We start from the raw sequence: 24,726 nt of genomic DNA, 5'->3' as shown, positions 1-24,726 counted from the left end.
TGTACACAAAGTTGTGTCATGGAAAACTCAAGTAGTTTAATTTAACTTCTTTTGAATGGTACGTGTATTCAGAATTAAAGCTATGTGCAGTTCTTTAGTATTCTGATAAAAGTCATTATAGATTGTATCTTTTGTTATCGCTAACAGTGATCGGCCATGTGGATCGAGTTTGAGCAGATAAGCTTCAGTAGCTCTGTCATAATGGCAGTGGATTATTTCTTGACTGATATCACAACTGATAACCCACTAACAGAGCGTCTTGCATTACTTACTGATTGGCACACCTACATGTATGTTAGCATATAGGAGACAAGCTACTTGATAGTCATTTCAGGAAGACAGTTAATCAAAACCTGTTCCTTCTATCGCTTAATTTCCGTGTTGGATATCCTACTAGACAAGTATTTACTATTTTTGGTTTTGACGAGTCAGTAAATACATTTTGTAATTTCTGATTTATTGGGAGATATGATCAGTGTTGCATCATATCAAGGTACTATTTGAAATGAGCGAGGTGTAGGAGACTGTAATCACTTTGTGTACTGATAACCAAACCTATAACACAAATCATAGTAGAAAAACTAGATGGAGCCATATAGCTAGCACACTACAGCACCCTTCACAAGCTTGTTGTGTACATCTTAATATGCTTCAGGCCCATTAGGCATTTATAACACCTTAATTCCCCATCCTTTTGGCCTATGAAAGAGCAGTTTTCAGTGCTGTTGATACACACGTATAATTTGAATTTAAGACAAAACTACATTAGTTGTATTGGCCTACACAGAATAATGCCTTCGGAATAGGCGTGAATAAACACCTTGCAAACCATGCAAAAAGGTTAAAGAATTACAGTAGTGTTGTTTCTTGTGTATTCCAGCTTATTACTTTTGCATCTGTAATATCTACAGTTAAATCATGTTATTAGGATAACCTCTCACATGAAATCCGTCCCTAACTTAACCTGTAGTCAAGTTAGCTTCTAACATGTACCTAACCAGTCAACAGGTTAGCCTCTAACTTAACCAGTCAGCAGGTTAGCCCATCACAACCAGTAATCAGGTTGGCCGCTGACATACCATTGCTAAGGTTAGTCTCTCACTTAACCAGTCAGGAGGTTAGAATCTGACAACTATTAATGAGGTTAGCCCCTCACAATCAGTAATCAGGTTGGCCGCTGACATACCATTGCTAAGGTTAGTTTCTCACTTAACCAGTCAGCAGATTAGCATCTGACTACTATTAATGAGGTTAGCCCCTCACAATCAGTAATCAGGTTGGCCGCTGACTTACCATTGCTAAGGTTAGTTTCTCACTTATCCATTGCTAAGGTTATTCCTGAGAGTAGTAAAGGCAGGCAGTATCGTGTAAGCTTGCACTGCCTAACCTGAGGGTAAAGTTACTGCCTTATTCTACCCTGTCTAGTTACATCACAATCATACAACAGCTGTGGGCAGAATGTAGCCAGGAAAACCTTAACTGAATCAAAGCTAGAACACTCAGGCAGGTAGCATGTAGGTTACAGAGGCTTAAAGTCTAATCAAAAGCATTGGAGTTACATGTGCATGTACAATGTACCAGAGTTGTAGTAATTGTTACATCTGGTTTGTTTGTAGCAAATGAAGCATGATCTTCTGACTCAACAGAACATGTATTGTATGTCCCTGCAGTTGTTTGTGTATGAAAAAGAAGTGTAGAGACACATGTATGTACTGTATATGATGGACTGCATTACCTCACGTTATACCTTGATCTGCATTGGGTTATCTTCAAAGTTATAGTTGCATAGATTGTGTCAGTTGATGAATGCATTACATGCACTGTTTTACTCCCATGTGTGATTGCTCTGCCCAGAGCTCATGACACATAATGCTGATTTACATGTATATGCACGTAGGACGTGTTTGTTTGTGGACCTCTCTCAACTTGGTTAGTTGTTGTTCTTCTGCTAAATAACATGTGGATAATGTTTTATTCCTAGTTCAGACTTTGTTATATTTGTATATTTATTTCAGCGATAGTTTACATGCAGGACTACCCAAGATTGTTTCACTACTTGACAGGTTTTTTTTGACACCGTAAATGCATCAATTCTGTTTCAGACATTGCAAACCAGGCACTAAGTTTTATATCTTTTAAAATTTTTGCATGCAGTGTGAAAAAGACATGTGCTTCTGAGTTGACAGGAAATTTATTTCCCTGAGGACATAAATAAACACAAACACAGCTGCTGCATAAGCCAATGGGATGCCCTGTTTGTTTTGTTAAGAACCTGGCAGAAATAAAATTGGAGGGCTGGAGGTTTCTTGAGGCTGTATTAGACAAATACACGTATTACCTCATGACCCAATTTCTGTGTAAAACCCGGCAGGTAATCTGCATTACAGTGAAACTTTTGTTTGTAAATAACCGTTTGTAAACAATTCGGTCAGAAAGGGTCAACCACCTGTCTGTGTTCTTGTGGTCTACAGAATCAAGTACAGGTGGATGTGGAGGGATTTCAATGAATCCCTGTTCATTACCAACTTAGTAAGATACATAGTTGTAAAGAAAACAAAACTAGAACAATAAATAGGACAGTAGGGAAAAAAAATTATTATCCATTTAAAGTGATAATGTGGAAAAGAGGTTAATAAGATGTGTGTGTGTTGTACCGTGAACAACAGATATGGTCTGTGAACACATGGGACTCGGGGCATTAAGCCTGGTCCCCTTTGGCTGCTTATACGTATCGCTGTGTGTTCTATTTTGTGGAGAAAAGTTAATTCATGTACGTGTACATGTACCTGGTGTATCTACAAGGGCATACAGGTATTTCTTCTTTGTGATTTCATGTAGATAAATATATAATAAATCTAAATTAAAAAAAATAAATATAATAGGAAAACATCTTATATCTTCACAAGCATCTTGAAAACATGTACCTGAAAATTACATGACAAAAGGATGTGTTCTGTTGGTGATGTCTTAGTATCCAGAATATCCACCAGAAACAAATGAATGATGAGGTACTGACAAAACCGGCACATCTATTTCTTTTGCATACTATGGCAGTCAGATTTATGTGTCTGGAATATTAGGTAAAGCACAGAGCAAAACCACTGCCTTTTGCAAGGTAACTGACCAAGCTCTTGACAAATCACAGCTGTTTCAGCCGGGGCTGGATTCGACCTCGCAACCCTGTGTCTGGTATTTAGTATTCACAGGTGTATGTACATTAGGTTATATTTGAGATCATACAAAGTATGTGACCTATTAGTATGGTGAATTAGTGAAATGTAAAAAAAAAAATTGTTAGATGAATTGATCTGTATCTTCAGGTACATGTATGTCTTTTGGCAAAAACATTAGGCAGATGAAAATGTCATTTTAATGTGCTTGAAGCTGAGTGAAACATCCATAAAAAGTGCCCCTTGCTTAATATTGTAGGCAAGGATTTGTGTAGCTGTTGTGTTTTAGTTTTGTGAAAGTACATGCACAGTATTATACTGAGTTCTTACAGTAACAGAACAGGTCATGGGTTCTCTCACCACTACCGCATCCCCACCTGGCCTCTGTTCAGTTCCCTCCCATCATACCACTGGCTGGCATGGTATAAGAGAAACATTCCTGAATACGACATCAAATTTCAGTCAAATAAATAAATTTGACATTAACAGCATTACATTAAGAAGTCAATATGCATATAATATGTATGCATAATTATGGGATACTTTCTGACTTTGTTAACTTTCTCAAGCACTTGCATGTCTGTTTCTTCTACGAGGAACTTCTTCTAAAACGGGATGTACACCATGTAGATATAATTTCTGTTACATCACATGTGTTTTGGGGCTGTTCTGGTAACATAGGGAGGAGGTAGTGTGAAGGTGGTGTTAACATTGTATGCACAAGTGTACATATGTGGGTCTGTTTGGAGTAAACTGGCACACAGCATCCTAAACAGTGCTACATGTCTGTACTTTTCCCCCATGTGCACATGGTAATAGGAATGATGCAAAGTCCACGTACATGATACAGTATTTTCTTGGCTACATGGTGTGGTTTATCTGACGTGGGGGTGGGATTATGGAGATAAGATAGAGAATTGGGTCTGGCACACGCAGAAAAGCTGTATTACATTGATGTAAGAAGCAAACTTATTCCACATACAAGTACATGTATTCTATATACAGGCAGAGCCTTGGCTTTCTGTTAGCTGCTCGTCAGCATGGTTTTATAGGCAAGAGATAGAAAGGATGTGAAAATTGTATAAATATAATACATGTGGTTGAATAAATGTTTGGAAATATTACTATAGCAACAGAATCATCATGGCCTGATTTGCATACATGTGTGTGCAATATGACACGTTACACTTGGTTGCAGTGTTTTTAGAGCTACAGGTGTTGCAAAGCAGTGGCGTGATCATAAAATGACATGTACATATGAGCTTACAATTTAAAAGGATTTGCCTGGTTTCTTGCGCTCATGAACTTGACCACAGTTATATAAGGGAAACATTAAGTACGCTGGTCAAACACAGTTAAATAAATACTTTTTCTATATTTACACTATCAGTAAATGCCAACTCAGACAATAGGATTGTATTCAGAGAAGACAATTAGTCTCTGTATAACACATGGGAAAATTTGTCTGTAACTTGCCAGTGGTCAGTGGTTTATCTCAGGAACTCCTTTTTCCACCCATAAAACTGACCCCATCGTGTAAAGCGAAACATTCTTGAGTATGCCGTTAAAGGACAATGAAGTAAATAAATCACATAATCAGGCAAATAAATAAATAGGTACCCTATATGATTTATAATAGGAAGTCAGTTGAAGGGTTATATATGATTAGCTCATTCTGAATGCCCCTCTCAACTTGATGTTAACCCTTAAATCTTCTGGGTGGGGGCCTATGCACTCTGACCCTGTAAGTGACAGCTCAGATTTAGGTATGTTGATTCAGATTATCATAAATTATTCTGCACTGTGGCTTTAATCTGCTATTTCCTTCTCTTAGGGTGTTTACTTATTTACATTATTATGTTTTATTAATGACTTTGTAGTCTCTGAACTGAGTGACCTAGTTTGTGTTATGACTGTGTATGTTGTCTAATTGAATTAGGTCTGGCATTTTTGTGAAGGGCTCCTAAAATAACCACAGATCCAACAAGTTGACAGAACAAAGGGTCATGAATATAGACGTACAAATGACTATACAAACAACTCCATACATGGACATTGTTCACTATTACATCTTACTGTGTAGACTTCTTGGTGTTTCAGATTTGCATGTAAACAAATTACAACATTACATCTACATATATGTTGTCTGATCAACATCTGACTATATAGCCTTATATTGATGGTATTTCCTTTTTGCATTTGAACAAACAAGATTGTGGTTATATCTACATGTAGACGTGACAAGATTTACTGGAATTGAGTTTTTCAGGAAATGAATGCCTTCAATTTGTTTTGTGAAATTAATGTCAGTCACTATTTCTGTATTTGCAGATCCACATATAAAAGTTGTCGGTATGCCAGAGGACGTGCGGTCAGCCAAGGATAGAATCATGACTGTTCTAGACACAAAAGTAAGTGAAGAACACGAAAATGTGGAGTGCGACAATGAGATGAACTGCTTCACAAAATCCCCCAAGAGGAAAGAAACTTAATCTTTAGTACTCCCTGTAGGCAATGTACATGTAATGTACACAGAAATGTCCATGACAAACACATGTAGATGTTTTTTTGATGTGAAGGTACAGCCTGTGCTTTGTGTGAGGAAAGAACGAAACAGTGTACAGTAAATAAATTCCTTAACCTGTTAAATCTATCATTTGTTGAATAGGGAAATCTGCTATTTGTTGAACATATATATGCTATTTTGTGTTATCTAATGATATCAGCATACATGTATGTGTACACAAATGTAAACATATACAGTGTGATGGATTGCTACTGGTGAAAGCTGTACTGTCCTGTACCAGCAATGATGCTATATGCATGTATCATACGCTTTATTTATCTCAAGTCCAAATGAATATGCACAGATGCAAGCAGTTTACATGTTTTGCTTGAATGAAGGATAGTTTATTAACTTAACAAACCAAACAGAAGGCCTAGTTAGGAGTAGTGTTTGGGGATTTGGCCTGCTAAATAGAAAGCCCCAGTTGTGGTTTGTTGAAAGTGGCAAGATATGGGGAAATGAGACCCTTGACTGGATGTAACCTTGACCTTTGACACTCTTCCTTTCAGCTTGAACCTCATTCTGTCTATATTCTGTACATATATATATATCAAGTGCTAAAGTCTTATGGCCGGAACAATTTAGCACAAGCTGATTAACATCCAGGATTGCTGTGAGCTTAGGTATTATATCTATAGAGCTGGGTTTGCGTTTTCAATATCCAGGAAGGCTGCTTTATGGCATGATAATAAACTGGGGAGTTAGTGTCCAGATAAGATCAGATGTGTCTCAATCCACTGATTATGACTTGTCATTTATCATGGCGGAATGATGGGGGAGGGGAAGGGGCTGTCAGCTGTAGCAGACAGTGGCCATGTCTGCCAGCTACTTTATACTCAGGAATTGCTTGTAAATGTCAAGGAAAAATGATGAATGGGAATGTGTACAGGGTGACATTTACTCAACCCTCTGATATAATATCTAACTGGTGCCGTAGGGATTCATGTCATCTGCAGACATGTTCTCGCTCAGTGTGTCACACTGAGGATAATACATGTACCCAGATACTGTGGAGACAGGCACAAAATGGCAGAGGGGTGTACATGTATGTGACACAGGGGATAATACTTGTGTACCCATATTCTGTGAAGACAAGCACAAAATGGGGGAGGGGGTGTACATGTATGTGACACAAAGGATAATACTTGTGTACCCATATACTGTGAAGACAAGCACAAAATGGGGGAGGGGGTGTACATGTATGTGACACAGAGGATAATACTTGTGTACCCATATACTGTGGAGACAGGCACAAAATGGCAGAGGGGTGTACATGTATGTGACACAGGGGATAATACTTGTGTACCCATATTCTGTGAAGACAAGCACAAAATGGGGGAGGGGGTGTACATGTATGTGACACAGGGGATAATACTTGTGTACCCATATACTGTGAAGACAAGCACAAAATGGGGGAGGGGGTGTACATGTATGTGACACAGAGGATAATACTTGTGTACCCATATACTGTGAAGACAAGCACAAAATGGGGAAGTCATATAAGTTAAGATGTAAGTATAGCAAGCCTTAAGTTCCCCCCATAAGTGTCAATTGTCACCACCTAATTAATAAGCTGGTAATTTTGAGTCAGCTCAGACACTACCAGTCAGATTGCACTTGTGTTATCCTCAGCATGTAGATATGCAAACTTCACTGACGACATGCCACATGTATGTAACAGGCTTTGCTTTTCATATGATTATCACCTGGACTGGTGAAGTTTGCATGACGTGTTTGAAGAAAATAAATTCATCATCAAAGGTGCAAGTATTTAATCACATTTCCGATCTGATTTTTCTCATAAAACAAGTGGATCTTGGTTTATTGCTCTGTTATCTGTCACGCAAAAAGCACATAGATGCATTGTGTAAAAGTTTATGGCATTGTTTTTTTGATGTTTTATTTGACAGCTCCATTCTTCTTGAGATCGTGTTGTTTTTTTTTTTGCGACAGTTTTGTCATGAGGGAATTTGCATTACATTGTGTAGCAGCAAAATCATTCATTAGGTAAAACTTTTATACACATATATGGTAGACAGTGAGAATGGAATGGGCCGTTAGTGTCATCCATCTTTGCTCAGTCATTTCATGTGACATTTAGGTGACATTCCTCTTTGTGGCCTTAATTATACAACAATAATTTGTGGTATTGTGGTTATTAAATTAGTTCATGTTAATTGAAGTGTTGTAAATGTCAGGATTGATATGTAACATAATACTGTTCATTGCCATTGTATTATTTGGCCTTTTGGAGTGATGATAATATAATTAAAATGTGTCTAATTGCAGTATTATGTGTACATAATTCTGTTTTGTTTGCTTACATATACTGCAGAAGATTTGAGTGTTAAATGGGAGTATGTGGGACAGTCTGCCAGCAACATGCGAATGATAGTGGGTGACCCAGTTTCCTCCCATCATAATGTCAGCCGCTGTCTTGAAAGTAAAACATTCTTGATTACTGCGTAAAACAGGATCAAATAAATAAATAAAATGAGAGTCACTGCATTCTTCATGCAAACATTATGTCCATTGCTTTGCTTGTTTTACATGTCTTTATTCTGTTATCGTTTAGTAGATGGTTTGTTGGATTTATGATAAACTTCGAAAGTTTAAATGATTCAGAGTTGTTCTGTTTATTTTTCAGAGTAATCGTGTAACATTAAAAATGGATGTGTCGCATACAGAGCACTCTCATGTGATAGGGAAAGGTGGCAATAACATAAAGCGTGTGATGCAGGGGACGGGCTGTCATATCCACTTCCCAGACTCCAACAGGGGGAACAATGTCCAGGAGAAAAGCAATCAGGTGGGTGTTGCTTTCATTAGAGTCATTAGAGTGACATGCCACGGACATACAAGTGTGGGATCGGATTCGGGGGTGGAGGGTGTTTGTGTCTGGTTGTGCAGGGTGAGGAGCGTTTGTTGGTACAGGTATGATGTGGTCAACTTGAAAAACATAAGTACTTAGACAGGTATATATTGTGTTGTGTATATTGTGATTTCAGCTGACATAGTATTTCTTTCTTCTTTGAATGTCAGAAAGAACGCAAACAGAAGTTCTGTTATTTTCAAGTAACTGATGTATATAAAACAAGAAGGTGAAATAATAATTTTTTGACATGTTTATGCACATTTACTTGTAAACTACAGGTAAAATATCCCATTTTGCACCTCTGTGTATGACTGTGTCTATACAGGATACAGGAAGAACTTGCATCCCCTCCCTGTTCTTGTATGTAACTTACCCTGATGCTCTGTGTATGTGTGTGTGTACACTTAGGACTTGGCTGGGGTACACATGATCCAAGAATAGAACCCCGTAAGACAGACTAATCTTCTGTCCTGGATGGAGATAGCTGGTTATGAGATCATACATGTAATGCTGGCTCTTCACGTGATTTGGCATGGTGACATGGGCCCATTTCACAAAGCGCACGTAACGCTGTGTGCACTTAACTTCCATGGCGACCAGTACTGAAGGTATTCGCCATGATAGTTACGAGGACATAGCGCTATGTGTGCTTTGTTAAAAGGGCCCATGGGCTGTGAAGTTGGTCCTGCCCCTGTCTGTATCATGGCCTGGTAAACCTTAGTCCGTGCTATTGTACCTGTACGTTGTGAGCAGGTGACATGTGGAACTGTCATATAACACATGTGTAGTACATGTACCTGTACCATGTTAGCAGGTGACATTTAGTACTGTCATATAACACACATGTACATGTACCTGTACCATGTTAGCAGGTGACATGTAGTACTGTCATATAACACATGTAGTACATGTACCTGTACCATGTCAGCAGGTGAGATGTGGCACTGTCATATAACACACATGCAGTACATGTACCTGTACCATGTCAGCAGGTGACATGTAGTACTGTCATATAACACATGTGTAGTACATGTACCTGTGCCATGTCAGCAGGTGACATGTGGCACTGTCGTATAACACACATGTACATGTACCTGTACCATGTTAGCAGGTGACATGTAGTACTGTCATATAACACATGTAGTACATGTACCTGAACCATGTCAGCAGGTGAGATGTGGCACTGTCATATAACACACATGCAGTACATGTACCTGTACCATGTTAGCAGGTGACATGTAGTACTGTCATATAACACATGGGTGGTGCATGTACCTGTACCATGTCAGCAGGTGACATGTGGCACTGTCATATAACACACATGCAGTACATGTACCTGTACCATGTCAGCAGGTGACATGTAGTACTGTCATATAACACATGGGTGGTGCATGTACCCGTACCATGTTAGCAGGTGACATGTAGTACTGTCATATAACACATGTGTAGTACATGTACCTGTACCATGTCAGCAGGTGACATGTGGCACTGTCATCTAACACACATGCAGTACATGTACCTGTACCATGTCAGCAGGTGACATGTAGTACTGTCATATAACACACATGCAGTACATACACCTGTACCATGTCAGCAGGTTACATGTTTTACTGTCTGTATGACATTGATAAGTAAAGGGACATAATGCAGAAAAATGAATGATTCCTCTAAACATAATGATAAGCTTCGGGAGCAGTAGATCCAGGGTCAATCCTGGGTCGGGTCACACCTAAGACTTTAAAAGAGGAAGTTGCAGCTTCCTCACTTGGCATTCAGCATTAATGGGATTGTGCCTTGTATAATGCCTTACTTGCCTTCAGTAAGGCATTTCAGTTAAGCAGCACTAGATAAAAGAGCCGTGGAAATTCATCCTACACAAGGAGGAACATTACATACACTCCAAGGATTCCTTCGTCATCATATGACTGAAAAAATTGTTAAGCACAACGTTAAACCCCAAGCACTCACTCACACTAAACATAATGTACATTATTACCTTCATTTATTATCTCATACATAGGCAAAAATGAGAGATCACAGGAATGTAGGTGTCTGTCGCACTTCAGTATCTGGCTTCAAATATTGTCTGATTATGAAAAAAGTGACAAACATGTTCATGTGATGTAACATCAGTTAAGCTTGAAAAAAGTATTTGTAATAAACATAAGTTTGCAAATTTAACATAGTATATCAGTACTCTCTATTTGCATGTTTGGTACAGACTTTCAGATGTCCTTGTTAAAGCTGTGATGGAACTCTTAGGTATCATATATTACAGCACAGGTTACCCGTCCACCTAGGTGATCTCACACAAAGGACAAGTAGGCTTGTTACAAGCACAAACTCTGGTCAGGTTTATTGATCCACCACTTTGTCATCTGTGAAGATCATTTTGTGCCAACCTCGTTATGAAAGCCCTTTATAGCTGTTGAGGATTTTTGTGTTGCTAATTTCCTTGCCCTTCAAACTCGTCTGTGAGCGTAAATCATATGTTAATGGTTGAACAATGAAGGGAGACATGTTTAGATTTGCTTTGTGATTGAGAAAACTGGTGGTGGTTCTCTGTATGATGGATTGACACATATATTAACTGCATGATTGCAGCACTGATTGAATGGCTGACCCAGTTTACCTGCAGTGATAGGGTTTTGACTGTATTAGAGGTTCTTTGTGAACCATTAAGAAAGGATTCCTCGCTCGGTAGAATGCACTGGGTTACTTTTATTACACCATCCATGTGTCACTGGTCTGCTCAGGTTACTATATACCTGTGTGTGGAAGGCTCCTTTAGAGCTGTCATTTTCATGTGTTGGTTTTGTTTTGTCCACTTATTGAAAGATCAAATTTTTGATATTAGAAAACATTAATAAACACAAATTTTACACCTCTGATCTATAGGGTTCTTCTTGTATGCATAGGGGTCTTCTTGTATGTGAACGTTGCATGATCGTCTTGATACCTGAAAGTGTTTATTCTGCTTAAATATGTTTATGTGAAGTTATTTTCTGATTTCATGTGGTGACTATGAAGTTATGATTGATATTGACCTGTGTGAGTTACTAGGCCAACAGAAAATACAAACCATGCATTGTCATTTAGATCAATATCCCTATTTAGAGTTAAGGGCATGATAAGTGACACTATTAGTGGACTGATTTTTACCTGTCACTGATCCCCCATTAATATACACAATATAGAACAGCAATCTACACACATGTGCTTGTGCTTTGCTCCTGTTCTTTACTGGTTATACTGAGGGTCAGGGCCAGGCTGCTGGCCCTCCACATTTCCTGTTGTTCTGCACCAGCAGTGTGGAGACATCTCTGGTAGGGTAGCAGCAGGCTCAGTCAGCAGGCTTTTTGGGGCAGTGGGCTGAACTCAACCTGCACACAGCAGAGCAGGGTGCAGAGCCCACCTCCCCTTGCCCTGTAGCAGGACCCGCTCTACCCCTGTACATGCACACAGGCGTGGGGGAAGCTGGGAAGCAATAGTCTGTTTACAGAGAAGTACATGTGGTGACCAACTGTTATAACAACCACTCCTTACATTACAAAACTTCATGACGTAAAAAAATAGTCCTAGAAGCCCCTCAAGAGGAACTATTGTTCACCGTCGTAAGAAAACACCTAGTCACTCTCTACTGTTACAGAAGTCTTTTCTTAATTCCCAGCTTCTAAGTGGTCCTTGTCATCAACATGCATGATAAATAGTCTGAAGATACGATATGCGATCCTGAAGAACCGTAATTCCTCAACTGTTTCGCATGTGAAAGATTAGCTTTCAGTGCAATTTATCCATATTGTTAATTTGATGTTGGAGACAAACTACATTGGTTGGAGTGACCAGTTTCAGGGCTTCACACAAAGTAGGGGACAAAAAGTATAATTTTGTCAGATAACACGGAATAATGCCACCAGAGTATGCTTAAATAAAGACCTTGTAAACATGCGAAAAGGTTGAAGATTTACCGTAGTTAGAATAAAGATGTATTTTGTTAGTTTGAATACTTAAGTGATTCGTTTACTTTGAAATGAATCCTAACTTTTGCTCAGCTTTCTAGTGCAATATTGGTTTTCCTGAGAATCGCACAGAGAAGTAGGTAAAATTGCAGTTGGTAAAAAGTTTGGTTGTGAAACATGAAACAGTTGTCTGAAACTGTGTTCCTTCACAGATTGATACAAACTGAGAACTGCAGAAATACCTTCTGCATACCTCTTATGCTTAGAACTATAATTGTGACTGATTGTTACTTTATTCTACCATGCATGTATTTCTGACTGCAGAGTACTGCATGAAAATCAGTATTCTGACTGTTAGTAGAGGGCTGAGCCACTTACATGTAACAAGCACCAGTGCCTGCTGGGGACACACAAGTGGTTATGTCTTAATAAATTCTGTCTCAGTGAGTCCATGTCAGATATGAATTGAAGTGGAATTGTTGTTGTATAAGTGCTGACAAGCATAGTTTGTTTTTTCCGTTAGAGAGGACATCTTTGTTAGTCTTGATGAACACCTTTCTTAACAACAAAGACCACGCTGTATTGTAAGATGGTTGCAATCTCTACCAAGAAGATTTTATGAGGACCTTCGCTTTGACCAAATCATAACAAACTTCTAAGGTGTTAGGAAAGGTTGAATGGTGCTGCCATAATAGGGATTGTTTGAGCCTTGTCACCAGTTAATGGTGGGGGAATTTAATGGGCATATATCTGATATGGCTTGATAGATCATAGCAACCTGAATGTAGAGGTGTTATGAGGAGTTGTAGGACGATGTGTGATAGAAAGAGTATGACACGGGCCAGGCCAGGTATTGTGGAACTCACAGTGGTGTGTTTCTCCTTGTCAAGTCAACCAGATAGAACTGGGGCAGAAATAGCTGACCTCATGAGGACAGTGATCTGACCTGGCTGACATAAGGGAGGTAATCACGTCAGCTTACGGGGACAGTGCAGTCTAACAGGTAACAAAGCTTGATCAGAGATGTACAAACATGACTGTGTGTATTGCACGTCTGCATTCATTCCCTAATGTAATCTTCAGATTTTAATTTGTTTCTGGGCATGCAGATTTTAGTGAATCCCACTTGGCTGATTTTAACAGAAACTGCCAGGATATCATGCACATTATATTAGTAGACCTCGTCCTGCTTATACCTCCTTAGGTGGTTGGTGGGTGGTTGAGAAAGAAATGTTACATACATTTGTGTGATGTACACGTAAAAAGTGTCCATGTAAAAACATGCTCTACATAGTTGACCATCCTGCATGTTTATTAGTATATGCTGATGTCTATGTGGTTTTAAGGCTGCCAGATAGTACTGGTTGACACATTGATATACGTGTACTGTATATATGCTTCAGTCACATTGGTCGGTGACTGTGAAAGAAACCATTTCTTCCCTCAGCCAAGGTTCAAATCCACCTCCTGCTGGTCCAGCCACACTTTCCATATCATGAGGTTTTTGCATACCTGTTGATTTGCGATGGTTTTCATATCAGGATTGCTCCACTCAGAAAACTGACCTCAGTCATATGTGTGAAAATTTATGAATATGATGTTCATTCCCAATTAGGTAATTATCCATGTGTTTTTTGTTTTTTTTTTCTAAGATAAAGATGGACGTATATATGCATGCACAGTGTGATTGGCAAATGTTCATACACATGTAAGCTCTTAGGCAGTAGACAGTCTTCTGTTTTTTTATAGTTGGATCACATTTGGTTGTCAAACTTTTTAGGTGTTTGCCACAAGGTGTACTATATGTACATAGTACAAATGTGAAGGATACAGACAATGGCCTACGGCATGGTACACGGGTGCTCCTGTTCTGACTGTTTATTTGGATGGCCTTGTCTTTCAGGTGTTTAGACTTAAACTGGTAAACTGTGAAGTAATTATCTCACCTGCTTAGTCTCAACAACAGCTGGTCTATAATCTAGCCAGAATAAGCACAAAATCATCTGCAGTTTACTAATGTTTGATGATCACCTTGATGCTTGAATGGAATCTCCACCTTGTGATTTTTTGCAGGTGTCCATTGCTGGTCAGCCCACGGGTGTGGAGAGTGCCAGGCAGCAAATACGAGTAAGTATGTACTGTAATTCTTCAACCTTTGTTTAAAAGGTGTTTATTCAAGCATATTCTGGAGGCAGTTTGTTGTGTTGACTGTTAAAATTGTACCTTTTGTGCAGCGCTGAAATTGGCCAATCCAACCAATGTAGTTTTGTCTCCAAAATCAGATTAGAAATGTGCATAAATTGCTCAAGTTTGCAAACATGTTGCTGTTTTATCTGAGACAAGGGCAAGGAATTGGTGTACTCAGCAGTGGTGATAAGGTAATTTGGCATTTCTAACTTTTTGTATTGCAGCACACAAATGTGATAGTGTTATTCAGACAATTTTGGTGGAATATGAGGACAAACTTTATTATTATTATATGTGAATTTTTCAGAGAACTCTCAAGTGCAGAATTAAAAAATATGGGAAACTATTGAATATGGAAACAAATATGTATTTGACAATTATAACTTATAACTGGGGTCAAGCTGATTTAGATGACATCAAGCTTTGTTGAAGTAGTTCTATAAATCATGATTTATAATAGTTTGTCTAGACCATGAATTGGCTTGTGTAACTCCTAGATAGCCCAGCACCATGTATAGAGCTGTATCTATTGTTAGCTTTGTCAGCTGCAACCCAGCTAAATGGACTAATATATTACTGTTGTTTTAAGGACACTAGGAAACAAAAGCATTTTATCTAAAAATCAAAAACACTTGTGCTCTGCCTTCCAGTTACACATCTGTGAAATTTTATCAGACCTTCAATACAACTTAGTAATGCCTGAAACAGAAACTTTGAGGTCATGGCAAAATCAACACAGTGTTAAATGTGTTGTTTATTATTCTGGGATTCTAACCTACCAGCAAATATTGGTGAACAATAAATAGTGTGCAGTGTTTGTGATTAGGAACAGGTTTATTGAAATTGATATCTACAAGATTGATTCTCCATGTGGGAAACTTGAAGAAAAAGTCTGCTTTAATGGTGTCTGTAGAGGTGATTACACCATTTTTAGGGCCGCTATAGCAAAATGTAATTAACTATTGGGAAAAGATGACATAATATGTACGGTACATGGTATGGTAGTTTTCAGCCACCTGTAACTAATAAACAGGCAGTTGTGGCATACGTTAATTTTTCAGGAAAAATTAGTTGATACCAAATTAAAAATGTTCCTCAAAGTAATATAAATCTCTGCCAGGCTCCAAACATGTGAGTGTTCAGGCTGCAAATAGGTAGTTTGTTGTGTGTGACAGGTTACAAGATTTGTCTTGTGGACAGTTGGTATCAGCTAAGCCCATTGGTCAGTCACAGACCTTATGTGGTCAAGTCTTTAACAGAGTCTGTGTCTGGAGGTCCTGCCCCTGTTCTGTGTGCTAACATAGCTGCTTGCCACATGACTGGTTTGTTTGCTTTTCTCTCAGCATGCTACTGCTCATGTTTCACCGAATATAACTGACACACATTTTCACTCAGACAGGCAGAGATTGACTGCAACAGATGGTTTTTTATTTTAAATTCATTTCTGCTAGAACTCATCTATCTCTGACTAATTTCCTCTCTTTCTTGCAATAAGATGGAACTTGATGATTCCTAACTCTGTTGCCATTGGTAACTTCACACAAGTAATGACTGATTAAAAGTGTTTTGGTCAAGCCAGAATCTCTGTTTGTAATGATATGTACTTTCCAATTAACAGGCAGATATTGGAAAGCGACCTATTTGAGAAACAATGGCTTCCGTTCATCAGCCATTACATATTGAAAAGAGAGCTATCTGTTGGACAGCTGTAGTCTATTTACTATACCAGTAGAACACACAGATCACAACTATGTTTTCAGTGAAATGTGTTGGGTCCTAAGTTTGTTGTTGAATTTTACACATGAAGCCATATTCATTGGGAGAGGCAGGGGGGAGAGGGGTTTAGACTGTGTCACTTCAGCTACTAGCCCTTGACCAATCAGATCATGGACTGAAATTCAGCTCTCACTGGTTCAAATTCCGTTTTGAGTCAAGAGTTTGTAATTGGTGAGAAATTCTTATAGGTACTGTATTTCGTCTAAAGATTTGCCTACATAAATGCACTTTCAGAAGCACATCAAAGCTTTAAAATGATGCCAACATTTAAATTTTTCACAACAAACTCATAAGTGTCTCTTTAAGGTGGATAAATCAGTCAGAATCAAGCAAAATGTGCCACTTGAAAAGTGCTGAACTTCCTTTGAAAAACAGTAGCAGTACTTTTCATGGCTCTCATTAGGCAATGGTTTTCTGTTTTAGTGAGTACATGTTAAATATTTACGTATGTGGTGATGATAATACTGATGTTTTGCAGGAGTTGCTGCCTCTCGTGTACATGTTTGAGCTACCAATGGGAGCCATGCTACAGCCCCTTCCCGATGTCTCTTCACCTGCCATACAACAACTACAACAAAATTACAACGTAACCGTTTCGTTTCGACAACGTCCTCGAATGTATGTAACCACAATAATAGTCAGAGGGTCTGTCTTCAACGCGATATCGGTGAAGGAAGCAACGTCAAGACTGATGGAACAACTCACAGGGAACATCTCGTGTGTAAGTGATGCGGCTGGTAAACAGTGCAGAAGAGGCTTTTTGCCAAAAAAAAAAAGTGTCAAATTTTCTGTATTTACCAAGAACAGTTCAAATTATTGTCTTTCAGTGAATGTCTGTCTGTACTATTTATAGTTTCAACATGATTAGTTCGAAAAAAATTAATATGTGACTTGCTTTAGAAATTTTAGGAAATTTCTTACCAGTTTGTAAGGGTACGAAGACAAACCCTTTTTGTTGATTTTATGGTGATCAATGTTTTTACCACATTGCCACTACAACTTAAATAAAGTACAGATTGATGTTGTGAAAAACTACATAGGTGTATAAGAGAGCTGTTTAGCATATAGTGACTGAAGGACACACCACCACCACCACATTTTGTGTTGAGCTTTATGTATTCTGAAGTAATTAAGTGATCCCTGCTCAAAGAAAAGGTGTAGTTGCAGGTAACTGGCTCAGCTATCTTAATATAAATAAGCAAGCCTGTTGTTTGTGGGAAAAATCTGATGTTTGTTTTATTTTGCCTGCTATATGTAGTAGAAAATATTGAAAGTTCCTTGTAAAGAAGCCTGTTTAACATAAACAAATTGAAAATTGGTATTGATAGTTAATCAGTTATTGAAGCTTTTGAGATAATGAAGAATTGGCCCATCTAGTGCTGTAAAAGACTTCTACTGAGGAAGAATTCATCCAGAATTTGTGTGTAAATGTGGTATTTAACTTTTTGCTTGTTACTGCATGATACATACAAAAAGTACTGGTAATTTCTCCTAGGAGATGCAAGAGGATGTTTCTAAAAATGTTTGAAAAGAAATATCAGTCTATCAAGAAAAGCAGGTTTAAATGATTCCTCGCCATGGGATATCCAATTTTTGTGACATTTCCATCAAACTGCAGGGAACTAGGGCCTAATGTTACCCACATCCTCTCCAAGATAGTCCAGATCTGTCAAATCGTGCCTCTGTTTACAGTTCAATCTTGCCTCATGAGAGAAGTTCAAGTTAATATTTGAGATAAGTAGTGGTGATAAGAGAGCAGATCTGCAGGAGACTATAAAACCTCTCTCACAGCTGCTGCAGCCTGGTGCCAGTGCTTATGTGCAGACCGGCGTTATTACGCCAAGTTATGCCAATCTGAGGAATGGTTTGATAGACATGGAGTCCATGTATATAAACTCAAACTCTTATCTGATGGGATAGAACAGTTGATTAATCTTATGGTATTGCTGCACTAGCTATGTTGTCCTAAGAATTTGTGAAATTTGCAGTTTGTGAAAGTCTCTGTATTTCGAGTGATTGATGATTGTGTGAGAAACAGCCATAAACATATAGCTGTGGGTATAACTGGAGAGAATTCTATTCAGGATCTACTTCATTAACAATAAATATTTTTTAATGATAGACTGTTACAAGAATTTACGAGTTCATAATCTTGTACATGAGTGTGTCATCTTACATACAATTTGGTGGTCTAGTTATCAAATAGTATTACATACTGTAATTCTTCAACCTTTCTGCATGTGTGCAAAGTGTTTTTTCCAGCGTATTCTGAAGGCATCACTTTTTGTAGACTGTTAAATGATACTTTTTGTTAAAGCTCTGAAATGGGCCAATCTAACCAGTGTAGTTTTGTTTCCAGATTTATAAGTATAAATTGCACTGAAAGTTGGTTTTTCATATGCGACCATACTGAGGAATTAGGGTAGTATGCATGATCTGTTCCACTGGGAAGCTTGGCGAAGAGTGAAGATTTTTAGGACAATTCAAGTAAATCTGTCCCAGTAAGTTTGTCATCTGAAGTTGAATGGATATAAACAAACTTTTGCTTGGATGTAAAGAAAAAGTTTAAGGCCAGATGGACTCTCAGAGGAGGCTGTGAGGCATATCTAGGTCATTTGTCAGCAGGCGTTAATACACAGAAGAAAACTTGGATAGATTTCAAATTCCAGGTTTTACTGGGAGTAAATCACAAGGTACATGCAGTTTGAGGTTTTCTCAGATGGAAGTTCACCTAGTGCTGATGCTTAGCCAATGGTGTACAGTTTAACATAGGCAGGGATGTAAGGGAACATTGGCAACATTATATAAAGGGCTCAAATTATCCATGGAATAAGATATCATTGGCAGTTCTTAATATCCAGTCAGGACTTTGAAATGAACTTAACATACTTACATTTACCAATAACTTTTCAGCAGCTGTAAAAACATTCATGATATAAATTAACTTATTTTGTTCTGATGATTTCTTTTCAGAGTTGATGTGGTGTTCACAGCAGAGTTATTGTGTATAATTTGTTGACTTATGATATCTGTAAAGAAAAATATTATGGAGTGATTTAGAGTCTCTATAACAAGTTTTAGATTTAAGATAAACATTATCTTTAAATGTCAAGGCTTCTAATATTTCGTCATCATGATAGGAAGAAGAATATCATTGAGATACATTTATTGAAATGTTTTTTGAAGACAGATTTATAATTGTCAGGCCATCTAATAAACAAAGAACCCTTTGTCTCTAAGGAATAATGATGTGGAATATGGAAACTGGTTTTTTCCAAGTTCAGTCTAGGAAGCTTTTTGAATGTCACAAAAAGTTTTTTTGCTTCACCAGTGCTTAGAGGCTTTCAGTTTTGTTGTTGGTCTAGTATGAGCATGGAGCCAGTGTTAAGGCTTCTGGCTTCCAGGCCAGTCAGCTGATCTATTGTTGTCCTGAATGCATAAACCAGATGTATCTGTACATTTAAACTGTTGTGACTGGTGGCAGTGGTATGGGAGAAGATAAAAGCAGAGATAGATTGACACCTTGGCCAGTTTGGAGGTCAACATCAAAAGCCTTTAAACATCTGGCATTGATCAGTCCTGAGTGGAGAATGTAGATAATGCAGTCTCTGCCACCTATATCCTCCTTACTGTCAAGACCTGGTAATGGCATTTTTGCCCAGAATCCAAAACTGAATGACTGATGTGGAGATTCAAAAACTGTAACAATCCAGCCATTCTCATGCTCAGCTCAGTGTAGTTGACATCAAGTTAAAGCATCTTCACTCTTAGATAAACACTTCCTTGTTTGTAAAGCATATGAAGTTTTGTTACTAATTTTATTATACTTTAATGATACAAGCCTTACCCTAGATAAAATACAACAGTGGAATCGGTGATATGTCTTTTGTATTTGTCCATTGTGAAACATGTGAGTCTTTTGTAAACAGATTTACTTTATGTACATCTGCATTTCACCTAAAATACTCCTACTCTCTTTGAAAAAGTACTGATTTCAGAGTGGAATAATATATTATGTAACTTCTAGGTTTTACTTTGTTCCTTGGTGTATACAATACTTCATATCAGTAGGTCATACCAGTAGGTCTGCTCAGACGCTACAGGTTATAGAACTTTGTTTATTTATGCCTCAGGTACATACTTATCGTGATGGTTGTAGCAACTAACAATGTTTTGATGATCCAAATATGAAGTTTTTGTTTTGAAAACATTATTCTTTTGTATAACTTAATCTGATATTCTTTATTCTCATAAACATCCAATATCAACAATCATTTCATTTGTTTATGTTATTGTTGTTTGCAGGCCAATATGGCAGTAAGTATGCAGTTGGAAATTGCACCACAGCACCACCTGTTCATGATTGGTCAGCGGGGGATGAATGTGAAACAGATTATGCAGCGGACAGGGGCCACCATACACTTCCCCGATCCCAACAATGTCACCCCTTTGCGGAAGGGCACAGTGTTTATCACAGGCAGTATAGAGAGCGTGTACTTGGCCCGGGAACAGTTAATTGTAAGTCCATATCACCCACAGTCGCATTGTCTTGTTTTACATTCACTCTTCAGTACCATGAGCACTTTATCATTATATATTATTTATTATTAGTGCTTGGATTTATTCTTATAATTGGGATTTAATTATTCATTCATATTTCCCCATCTCTGAACCCCAGTTTCTCCTTCATTTTGTTTACCTATTATTGTGAATACTGTGAATTTTGCAGGGTTGTCTGCCCCTGGTGCTGATGTTCGATGTGAAAGAAGATGTTGAAGTAGATCAAAGTAAGTTTGCAACCAGGTCAGATATTGTCTTGTTTCGTAATTATAAATGTGATGATTAGATTAATTGCCAGTGTAAATTTAACAGTACCTGTATAAGAAATTATCACATACAATTAATTGCTACTGAAGTGAAAAAGGTATCGTGAATGGCGGTACTTGTGTGTATATTCATTAGAACATTTTTGTGTTGTGATCTGTTGGTTCAAACATTCAATTTTCCCAGTATGTAGATGAGGCTATTTACTGGCTTTGAGACATTTACTGATAACATTTGGGTCAAGAAAGTTTTTCTGGCCCAGTTATATAAAATTTTGAACTAGAGTCCAGTGTTTATGACTAAGGAGTCCATGAATTTAAAAAGCTGCATTTTTACATTTGGTTATTTGTGAGTGAAAAGCGAGTGTGAGTGAATTTGTGAGTTTAATGAAAGATCACGTCTCTGACTGGCATTCTTATAAATGTCATGTTCAGCAGCCCATGAAATCTACCATATTACATTATGTATAAAATGCTATTTTTCCAGCTCGTATTGGTCATTTAATGGAACAGTTAGATGTCTTTATCAGTGTCAAACCTAAACCAAAACAGCCAAGCAAGGTTTGTATACGTCCTGTATATGTCCTCCTTCACATAGTAATAAAAATAAATCCATAAAGTTTTGTAAATCACTTTTAGAATATTAATTTTTGTATTGAGAGAGGATAATATTTGCTTAATCTGTCAGTGTAGAAATTCTTCTGCTTAATAAGCTCCACATGATTTCTTGTGGAAAGTTTTCTGGATAAGTGTCAGGTGTCATGTTTCGGGTATCTTGATCTCAGGTGTTTGTGCTCTTTGTTCACCTCCATTAAGATACTCCTAATTATTATCAAAAGAGGAAATGCCGTAGCTAAGAGTTGATACATCTTTCTCTTGTAGTCTGTGATAGTGAAAAGTATTGAGCGTAATGCCACCAACATGTACATGGCACGCCTGACACTTCTGGGTCAAGATCGTGATGACTCAAGCTACACCCCCTGTCAGTCCAACAACTCCAGTCGACCCACCTCCCCACCAACCAATGGCCTGGGACTCGCTGGCCTCGGTAAGTCCTGCTAGCCTCTGACTCTCCACTCACACTATCATCCACGAACCCACCCTCTGTCTCGCAACCAAGATATTATGCAAATGAAATCAGTAAATAAGTACGTTTATCATGAAGGAGAGCTGAATATGTATGTACATGAATCTTGAACATGCAGCCATATGTCAGATTTAGCAGTCATATCTTTAAACATGCAGACATATCCCTGAACATGCAGACATATCCCTGAGCATGCCAACATATCCCTGAACATACAATTATATCCCTGAACATGCAGACATATCCCTGAACATAATTATATCTCTGAACATACAGACATATCCCAGAACATAATTATATCCCTCAACATGCAGAGATATCCTTGAACATGCAAACTTACCCCTGAACCTGCAGTTATATCCCTGAACATGCAGACATATCCCTGAACCTGCAGTTATATCCCTGAGCATGCAGACATATCCCTGAACCTGCAGTTATATCCCTGAACATGCAGACATATCCTGGGACATAGACATATCCCTGAACCAGCAGTTATATCCCTGAACATGCAGGCATATCCCTGAACCTGCAGTTATATCCCTGAACATTCAGACATATCCCTGAACATGCAGGTATGTCCCTGAGCGTGTAGACATATCCCTGAACATGCATTTGGGAACATGCAGCCATATCTGTCAAGATGTGCAGATGAAAAACCTTATCTTATCACCTATGTGAACTGCTTGTATATTTGTTTCTACATCATAGAAATACCACCATCGTGTTATTATTATCTCAAAAGTGTGCAAGGTGAAAGAAGTTACCAAGAATGTTGGCAGAAAAAGTGTGTAGCAATCCTGGTAAGAGAAGATAAATCGGGTGTTAAGAAATAGTGAGGTAATTAATGAGGGTTAAGAAGACGGATGATTGATGTGTGAGGTAAAGGCAACACAAGGTTTTCTGTGCTACCAGTCAGATTAGCCAGGAATTATGGTAGCACTTATTGTCTGTGTAAATAAGAAACCAGCCTGAAATGTGGCATGTAAAGGAATCTTCACAAATACACTGCACCTTAGCTAATCAGAGCAGGCTGTTTGTTTAGTTTAAACTTACATCAGAGTTAATTAATTCAAGCTTTCAGAGCATGTAAGGTATTTATTTGCTGTAGGGTGTCAGCAGTGAGTAATTATGGGCAAACAGACTAGATGTTAATCATCCAGTTATTAATTTCATACTTCGGGTTTGCAGTTTGCAACTTCACTAACCTGTAGCATGTGTATGGCAGAAATGAGTAAATCAAACTGAGTGTGATAAGAAATGTTACATGCATATGTATGTAAATATATTATTAGTGACTTCCTCATTGGAGTACCTTAAGTGTGACTGATACTATCTTCATGCAAGTGTAGCATGTGAGAGTGAAGACTGTAGTGATGTTGTTGGGTGGGGCAGGGTGATAATGAGTGGTTACAGGATAGGGCTTGTTTTGCCCTAGCCCACCATGGAGGTTTGGTATGTGAGGGGCCAAACATGTGACTCTGATGAGAACGTGCTGACCCCATAACACAGCTACAAACAAACACACGGCTTGAATTGGCCTTCCGCCTGGCTCCCCTAACTCACAACTATGTGCCTTTTTAACCCTAGCTGTTGAAAAACTGACAAAAAATAACCTGGGGTTTAATTAGGGGTTCAACCTGATAATCCTATCCCCTCCTTACATTCTCCCCTCACTCCCTCACTCCCCTCCCCAACCAACAAGTGCTTATAGATGGTAGTGGCTGGGTGTAATGTGATAAATGGTGACAGGTTTACCCTAATTGCTGGAGGGCTGATTGAACAGCTGAGGCTGCTATGGGACCAGTGCCAGTTGACCCCATTATGAACATGTTCTGACTGCTGGTATCTATACTTCTGTACTAACCGTCCAGTGATGCCTAAAACATGCTCATCTCCCTCATCTCAGTAGCCTACAGTGTACATGTACATGCTGAGCAGCTCTCATGTTCTTTCACAACCTCTCTACACATCTCCTGCAGAAAACACCAATTTCTGCATTTGAGTGAAATATGATTTGATTACTGTTAGTGCTTCTAATTCAGAAACTACTGACTGTATTGTACCATTTACATGTATCACTTCATGTAACTAGAAGTACAACTTTACTACTTGTTCAGAACTTGAGATGAGGTTTTTGCCTGTAGCAGTCAGCTGTCTTAAAAATCATGCCAATAGAAAACAAGACAGCAGGTTCCAATTTACCATGGCAACATGCTTTCCTGACAGATTTGGAAAGTGTGGATCAAGGCTAATGCTTCTAATATAGTGACTGTAGCAGTAGAT

The 24,726-nt window shown here is 38.4% G+C and overlaps 1 protein-coding gene across 2 annotated transcripts in view; it reads left to right on the top strand.

Annotated features, from left to right (window-relative positions):
- The window catches only part of LOC135470184 (protein bicaudal C homolog 1-B-like), a 62,352-nt gene that overhangs the window by 26,864 nt on the left and 10,762 nt on the right, over window positions 1–24,726 (top strand). For both annotated transcript variants that reach the window (XM_064748991.1, XM_064748998.1), the window contains exons 4-11: window positions 5,502–5,581; window positions 8,384–8,545; window positions 14,644–14,697; window positions 17,012–17,254; window positions 20,839–21,051; window positions 21,263–21,320; window positions 21,844–21,917; window positions 22,239–22,404. In XM_064748991.1, coding sequence (XP_064605061.1) covers window positions 5,502–5,581; window positions 8,384–8,545; window positions 14,644–14,697; window positions 17,012–17,254; window positions 20,839–21,051; window positions 21,263–21,320; window positions 21,844–21,917; window positions 22,239–22,404 — 1,050 coding nt within the window. The remainder of the gene's footprint in view (window positions 1–5,501; window positions 5,582–8,383; window positions 8,546–14,643; window positions 14,698–17,011; window positions 17,255–20,838; window positions 21,052–21,262; window positions 21,321–21,843; window positions 21,918–22,238; window positions 22,405–24,726) is intronic.

This window comes from Liolophura sinensis, chromosome 1, assembly GCF_032854445.1.
Source record: "Liolophura sinensis isolate JHLJ2023 chromosome 1, CUHK_Ljap_v2, whole genome shotgun sequence".
NCBI lineage: Eukaryota > Metazoa > Mollusca > Polyplacophora > Chitonida > Chitonidae > Liolophura > Liolophura sinensis.
Note: the sequence above shows the minus strand (reverse complement) of the source record. Positions and strands in the feature narration are given on the sequence as shown.